The sequence below is a fragment of the Mastomys coucha genome, unplaced genomic scaffold (assembly GCF_008632895.1).
Source record: "Mastomys coucha isolate ucsf_1 unplaced genomic scaffold, UCSF_Mcou_1 pScaffold15, whole genome shotgun sequence".
In the NCBI taxonomy this organism is placed as follows: domain Eukaryota; kingdom Metazoa; phylum Chordata; class Mammalia; order Rodentia; family Muridae; genus Mastomys; species Mastomys coucha.
The window spans coordinates 51,880,467-51,888,694 of NW_022196897.1; the positions used below are offsets into that span (position 1 = coordinate 51,880,467).

Below are 8,228 nucleotides of genomic sequence, written 5' to 3' on the forward strand. Positions count from 1 at the left end.
AAAAAAAAAAAAAAACCAACAAATGACAGTAAAGATGGAGGTGGGGGAGAGAACACTTATCCACTGTGGGTGGAAATGTAAACTAGCAACGCCACTGTGGAATTGGCATGTGAGCTTCACCAAAAACTAAAAATAGAAGAAACATATGACCTGGAAATACTGTACCACTCCTGGACATATTTGCAAATGACTCCCTCCATTCTACTTCGGAGATATACTTCATGGATCTTTGCACATCCATGGTTATCACTATGCTTTTCATCCCAGAAGAAAATGAAATCAGCCATGAATAGGTGATGAATGGTCATGAATAGGTGAAGAGATAATAAAAATGTGGTACTATACACAAAGAGATTATACTCAGCAATAAAAAAAAAAAATAGAATGAGGAAACAAAGTTAGAACTGGAAAATACCATATTAAGCAAAGTAAGAAAGGCCCAAAGAAAGACATACACCATATGCTCTCTCTCACACATATGTGCTCCTAGCTTTCTCACTGCTATCTATGCATATCCAGGTACACTGGCTAGTTTTCTGGCAACTTGACACAAGCTAATGTCATTTGTGAAGAAGGAACTTGAGTTGAGAAAATGCTTCCATTAGATTGGCTCAAAGTCTGTAAGGCACTTTCTTGATTAATGACTGATGTGCCTAGCCCACTGTGGGTGGTGTCACCCCCTGGGCAAGTGGTCCTGCACTATATAGGGAAGCAAGCTAAGCTAGCTTTGGGGAGAAAGTCAGTAAGCAATGGTCCTCCGTGGTCTTTGTTTCAGCACCTGCCTTGAGTTCCGGACTTGGCTTCCTCTGATGATGGACTAGAAACTGTAAGCCAAATAAACCCTTTCCTTCCCAGGTTGCTTTTGGTCATGGATTTAAATAACAACCGAAATATGAATAGATACCAGGTGAAGCAAATATCGATAAAGGCCAGGAAACCAGAAAGGGGCCATGGAACTGGGGAAAAACAAAATTTAAGGGAGGAGGTGGGAAAGGAGAACCATGTGAAGGGGGCGGCAAAATGCTATAGTGGGAAGAGCAATGAGGTAGATGGAGGAGTCAAGGGAGAGCCAACTAAAATGGAATGTGTAGAAAAACCATGCAGAAACCTAGTATTTTGGAAGCTAATTTTTTAAAAAAGGCAAATATAGTATCATCTTAAATAGCTTAGATCTACCTGTGATGGACAGCTTATAGAGAAGTAAGTGTATGAATTTCTAGAAGTTTCCACTGTATAAACTAGACTTGTTAATACACTAATAAAATATTGTAGAAGGCTGCATAGCAATATGCCAGATGCAATTGTTCACAAGGTGTGATGGCAGCTATCTATAAGAATCCCAGCACTTTGAGAAGCTGGGGCAGAGGGATTGTGAAAGCAACACTAGCTTCAGTTCCAATAGGTGGGTTACAGCCTGTCTCAAAAGGAACACACAACAAACAGACAAACAAATAAAAACCCCACTAACTAAAGAGAGGTTACCTTAAAAGAGAAAAAATTATTTCTCTGATATTTAAATATATTAATGAGATGTTAGAATCTCTGATTAATCTATAAATTATGACATCAGAGATCCTGTCTATTGGATCCCAGTTTATTCCAAAGCTTTTTGTTTTGTTTTGTTTTGTTTTGTTTGTTTTTTGGTGCTTGTCAAAGTTGAGTGCTACAGAATATTTCTTAAATGCGATATGAATTTAAGAAGCATTCAGAAACTAAAAGTATTATTTAAATTGTTCAAACTATACACATAATGCACACAATTCACTGACAATAGAATTATTTTTAAATATGACCTATTTTGTTTTATGTACATTCCTAGTGCCCACAGAGGCCAGAGGAGATTGTCTGATATGAAACTAGAGTTACAGGCAGTTGTGAGTGACCACATGGGCACTGGGAATTGAAATTGAGTGCTCTGCAAGAACAGACAGCAATCATAACCTAAGCCATCTCTCCAGACCCCTCAAAAGTTACTTTTTAAAAACTGATAGTTAAGAACTTACTGATGTGCCTGTTGATCATCTGCCCTTGATGTTTAAAGAATGTTCATGAGTAGACATAAAATTTGAACTGTGCCTATGAAATACCAGTTAATTTTATAAAACTTTATTTATTTAGAGAGAACTGTCAACGTATGATCCTTTGTTTAAAATCAAACCAAAAAATAAGAATAAAAAGCAAACTAAGTAGATATAAATAATACAAGCCAGGAAGAGTCTGTAAGGCATACATGGCTTTTTGTTCTTTCCATACTACCATTTAGTCCGATAAATTTTTCATTCGAAGACAATCTACAATATCAAGTATAAAATATAAATTTATTTTAGACTCTATTTTTAAAAGCATATTCTATTTATAACAATGTAACAGCCTGATTTTGAATTAATTCTGGGCAACACAAAGCACTGAAAACAGCCAAAGTTCTTGTGTCAGAACAGACGAACAGTCGTGGATGATTCACCTTCATTCTCTATGAACAATTTGCGGATTCCTGATTCATAGGTAAGCCTGAAGATTGAAGACAATTTGAAAATATTGTGCTAGGCTAATTAAAGCTTTATATGAAGGCAAACTAGTCTCCATGGCTACATGTACAGTGAACGGGAGTAAGATATGGAAAAACCCCAGAGAATCATGAAAAGATTGTATCATGTCCACAGCCACATTCACACAACACAGATGAACTTGACACTTTAAGGCAAGGTCTAATGAAGGCTACCTGCTATACAGGAGCCAGAGCCATAGCCAAGATGGTACGTAGAGCTAAAATGAATATATGAGTTCAAAGACAGATAAAGGCAAACATGGTGCCGCCTCCCCATTCCATATTCAGATGTGTCTGGCTTGAGCTTGTGCAGGACTTGTGTATGCTGTCAGTGCCCCTGTTGAATTCCTGCTGCTATAAGGCATGCCCATCAGTGCAATAGTGGAATGGATGTTGTGGAATATCCAACCACTTTTGGATCAGATTTAAGGTCTGCTCCACAGATGAAACTTCTGGCTAGATAGGTCAGAGGTCCTAGAAGAAAACCTGTGACTATTATTCTGCAAAGCAGACATAATGTTGAATCAACTCCTGGTGACTTATCAATAGACACACAGATTAGTGTACCTCTCCTAAGGATCAGAGGAACTTCTTTTTTGAAGAAGATCTCATGACTGGTTCACACTTACAGGATGAAGATCACAAAATGCTCATCCCTAAATGGGGTCATCTGTATCATAACTCCTCCTCCCAAGGCTCAGGGATCTTTGGAGAAGAGGAAGCTCAAAGACTAAAAGGGTCAGAAGTAATGGTTGACTACAAGGAAAGGCGACAACAGATCAGTTGCATGAGGACCTAACCTCAGCTGAGGAGCTAACTGATGACTGAGAGCTTCTGGCAAAGGAGGACTCAGCTTTAAGGGTATGACTGTGTGGTAAGCTAACCACACTTCTATAGTTAGCCAAGTGCTCAAGAGTACATGGGCAGCACAAACTGGACTTCGTGAGATTTTATTTTTTTTTTAAAAAAAGAAAACAGAATAGGGAGGGTAGGGAATGAGAAGTAGATCAGGGAAGAATAAGGCAAGGGATGAATATGATCAAAATACCATGTATGGAAATCTCAAAGAACTAACACAAAAGCTTTCTACAAGAGGATATGAAGTTAGGAATGGAATGGGGTAGCAGTTAGAGGAGTGAAGGGGTGATAGTGGTGAACAGACATGATCAACATACATTGTAAATGTATGGAATATCAAAGAACATAAAATGTGTTCCAGTAATAGAGCCTATTCTTCAGAAACACTACTGTTTATTAGTTTTAGAGTTCTATTTATTTGCAACTTTATAACAAATATGGCATGAGCCCTGTTATATACAGAAGTCTTGGTTTCCATTTTTTTTCAAATATGCATTGGTGTAAGGGTGTCAGATCCCCCGGAACTGGAATTACAGACAATTATGACCGGCTATGTGGGTGCTGGGAATTAAACCTGGGTCCTCTGGAAGAACAGCCAGTGCTCTTTACCAATGAATTATCCCTCCAGCCACTACAAAAATAATTTTTAAGAGTATATACTAGACCTGAAACTAAGTTTAGAGATTGTGAACATTGCTAATTCCATAAACCATTTTTAGGGAAACAAAATAGATGATATCTAAAGCATTCATTAAAAACTCAGGAGCTGATACTCTATAGGCTCTGAGCTGTTAATAACCTCCTACTCAATGCGATAAAGTTTTATCCTCAATAGAATCTAAAGTAATGAGTTTTAAATAGGATACAATTATAAGCACATCATTTAGGTTTCCTTTCTGTTGGCTCAGATCCAGCTCTTTCTAGAAGCTGTGAAGAGTTTCCTGTGTAAAAGCCAAATCAGGCCCAGGCATCAACAGTACCCAGCTGCTGGTCTGAAATACATTTGCAATTCTGTGTACAGTATTCTGCAATGAGTAGACTGAAGCTAGTTAGTGCATGTGCTTGCCCATTCCTAAAGCCTTGTGTTCAATTCCTGTGTAGGTACTGGGCTCTCCTATAGATCTAATCCAACATTGCTTTTCAGATCCAGGCTACATAGAAGACAGTAGCTTGGCTTAATTATCTTCCTGCCCTGTGTGTCTAGTAAAAATGTGTGTGCCTCTAATTTACTGAATTTAGGAATCTTAGATTGGTTGCAATTGGCTTGAACTCCTTTTTAACTTCCTGAGTAAAGAACCACAAATATTTCAGGAACAAGAATCTCCTATTTATTGACATTGGTGCATTTTCCCCTTGACAAAAAAAAAACTGTGAAGACTGGTAAAACATTAATTTCAACATTTAAATCTATATGAATTTCCTGCTGCCTTGGTACCTATATATAATTTGAAAAATTTATATGTGTCATCTGAATTATTCCTTTATGTTTCTATCATTTCTGAAACTATTCAATGCATTTTTTTTGCTTCAGTGGTTCTACACACACACACACACACACACACACACACACACACACACACACACACACGCAACAGAAGCTTTGGACAGTTCTTCATAGCAAGGGCTGGTGTCATAGAAACACCAGACACTACTCTCGTGTTTCTGTTTTTCAGTATTTCTATTCCTCTGTGGCTTTAATTCCTGTGGAACTCAATGCTTTATTCAACAAGTCTCTTAATCTGTCTTTAACTGCATTCTAATGTGATTACCAAAGAAGCTCGTGGCATGAAACCCAGGGAGTCAGTGGAATACGAACTTCCACGTTGAGGTGCTTCTCTTAGCATGACTGAGGAGGGTCCATGACAATGGCTGCTCAACCTGACCATGCTCTCTCAGAGGAAGAAGGTAGAGAGGGAGGAGAGTCTTGTCTGTGACACTCACATTCTGTCCAGAGGAATCGTAGCTCCCTCTCACTGCTCTTCTCCAGCTAAGCAAGGATGAGATGAACCATGTGGAGGTCCTCTACATTCTCTAGATTCCTCTCTACTTACCATAACTGAAGCTAGAAAACTTCCCCTAAAACTCAGATACAGCAGTTACTTTGACCACTGAGAGATGACTGCAAATAAACAGCCCCAGTGGGTAAAAGTCTCCCTTTTCTGGAAAAAAAAGGGGGGGTGGGGTGGGCTCAATAGAGTCATCTTACAGTGCTAACGTAATTTCTTAAAATGAGAATTTAGGCTTGCTTTCTACATATACAACAATGAATACAGTCATATTCTGCACCTGGCCCAGAGCGGGAAGAAAAAAAAAACCGACGTTTTTTAGAAACGTGTAAGACTCCAATTCCTTCCATTTATACCTCAAATATGATCTCTGGCAGAAAAGAATAATGTCCTGCATCTTTCCTGTTTATATGTGAATGTTAGAAGAACCCCCTGATCAAGTACTGGTTTGACAAGGTTGAAAATAAGCTCACTGTTACCCATCTGATAGGGAAAACTTACTCTCTTCAACTTGGCAGCAGCCTCTCCAGACCGGATTGCAGTGAGCAAGCTCTGCCGGACATGCTCTGGGTCAGAGCTCTGGAATGTTAGAGAACTCTGTCTCTTAAGGGTGAACGATGGGCCATCAGCTGGAGTCAGTATTTGAGAACTGTGCTCATTCTGTACAGGATTATTTTGCTATAAAAATGCAAGATATTTTTAATGAGTTCCAAGAGAAGAAAGGCCTATTTTTTAAAAAAAGGTTTGAATTATTAATTACTCTTTCAAAACCACATTTGCCACACTCATGACACAGACACAGCTCTGCACCTTTACCCTTTAATGCCTCAGTCCTGACAGGGCCAGCTGGGGGATCCATGATTTCTCCTCCCTTCTCAGCTTAGGACCATGTGCAAGAAAAGTGCTACCCCTTTTTCTTCATGCATAAAGTGGCAATTTTCCTGTGTGTAAATCCAAGAACACTAATATTGCCAACACATGGAACTGGCTACCAGAGCCAAAATTCATAATCAAAAATTTCATAAACTGACAAATAGCACATTTTTCACCACTCTAACATATTCAGGCAAGTGTGCAAGGCAGTTCAATACTGACAATCTCATACTTTTGAATCCAGTATGATTCAACATTCGGATATTAATGTCTCTACTGCACTTAACTGCCTGAGTCTTTTTGTTTGTTTTCTAGAAACTTTAAGAACTATAAGCTCAGCAGGTTTTCTTGACTTTTCCCATAAGACTAAAAATAAATGTTAAGAGCTTCCAAATTAAATAATCAGAAACTTAATTAAACCTCTTAAGAACAAATATTTACTGACTTAACTGAAGTATTATATCAAGTAATCTTTAAAACAAATTTTTTTTTTTTTTTACAAACTATCTAGTATGTACCTTTACTGTTTAAATGAACTACATAGGGCTGAGGCTGTGACCCAAAACGCTAAGCTAAGGTTTTATTGTTTAGGAATGGTGATCCATTTCAGTAAAATGAAGGCTCTACCCATCAAGTCAAGAATCCATCTCTGTATCACATATCATTTCCTGATGCTAGATTAACCTAACAAACATAAATGTCAAATGTATGAGGAAATATTCTTCAAGGTAAATATTACCTTAACATTATAGAAAAATATTTACTCGTCAGCAAGGTCACTGTTCTCTTAGTTTAGGGATGTTTAGGAAAGTTGTACAAAATGCTCCTGGAATTGTCACACAAACATGAAAGTATTCTTTAAATACTACCAGAGTAAAGTACGCAGAGTCGTTTTTAAAAGATTGCCTGTGGATTACCATGAATCACACTGCAAATGTAATCAACTCTTTTGACTATTTTATGTGAATCTAGAAAACAAGCATCTTAGTTGACAATTCAGGTCAATGGGACTTTTTCTAAATTACCATGGTTGGATGGTATTTTAGCCTACATATTTATGATGAAAAAGTACAAAATGGATAATTAAGAAAACTACATTTTAAAGCTACTTTCATCTTAAACTAACTGAGAGATGTTTGGTAAGCTGACATTGAATGTGTGTGACAGAAAACACACAATTGGACACTTTTAGCCCCTGCTGTCGTTGATAGTATTTATTTCAAATGATTAAAACTGTTTATTTGGCTATTACGTAGGACTATGAAAGCAGAAGAGAAAAATAAAGTAAAACACAATAACAGCTAAAAAAAAGTCAGCAAAGCACAGGAAAATAGTCACTACTCTCAATAATTATACAAGTGTATGAGTAAAGAAACTTTTGCTAATAAGACAATTATATAACAATGCCACCATAACATGGTCTGAGTTAAACGAATTCTAATTCTCAGAGTAAAACCTCAGATTCTTAAGTACTGGCAATCTTTTTCTGAAGACAATAATTCAGAGCTAAGCAATATAAAAACATACCAAAATACTGGTATAAAATAGGCTGTCCCTTACTTTAACCAAGTTGTTCTGGACTCATTATTTATACTGGAAAAGTTAAGGATTACCTTATCAATATTATCAGGTTGGGAGCCCACCACAGACGTATTTACTGTATGTGTCTTTTCATCCTGTATGGCAGCTGGTGCCTGGGCAGAGGAGCCCTCACTGGGTGACTCTGGGCATGCCTTACTGAAGGACTGTGACCTTTTCACCACAGCAAGGGCAAAGGGTGAGGGCCCAGAACTGGAGTATGGTCTTGGGGCCCCGAACGTTTTCAAGGTCTTCAGGTTTAGCAATGTTCCCTGACTACCAGGAAGAGTCACAGGCTTTGGAGCTACAGGGGGAAGAGAAGCCTCAGTGGGAAGAGCCACAGGCTTGGGAGCTACAGGGGGAAGAGA

General features: G+C 38.1%; 1 protein-coding gene across 6 annotated transcripts in view; it reads right to left on the reverse strand.

Moving 5' to 3' along the window:
• The window catches only part of Cobll1 (cordon-bleu WH2 repeat protein like 1), a 194,946-nt gene that overhangs the window by 44,526 nt on the left and 142,192 nt on the right, over positions 1-8,228 (reverse strand). For 5 of the 6 annotated variants that reach the window (XM_031370450.1, XM_031370452.1, XM_031370451.1 and 2 more), the window contains 2 exons: positions 7,896-8,228; positions 5,911-6,087 (listed from right to left, as the gene is read on the reverse strand). In XM_031370450.1, coding sequence (XP_031226310.1) covers positions 5,911-6,087; positions 7,896-8,228 — 510 coding nt within the window. The remainder of the gene's footprint in view (positions 1-5,910; positions 6,088-7,895) is intronic. The other variant, XM_031370453.1, reaches the window with a different exon arrangement.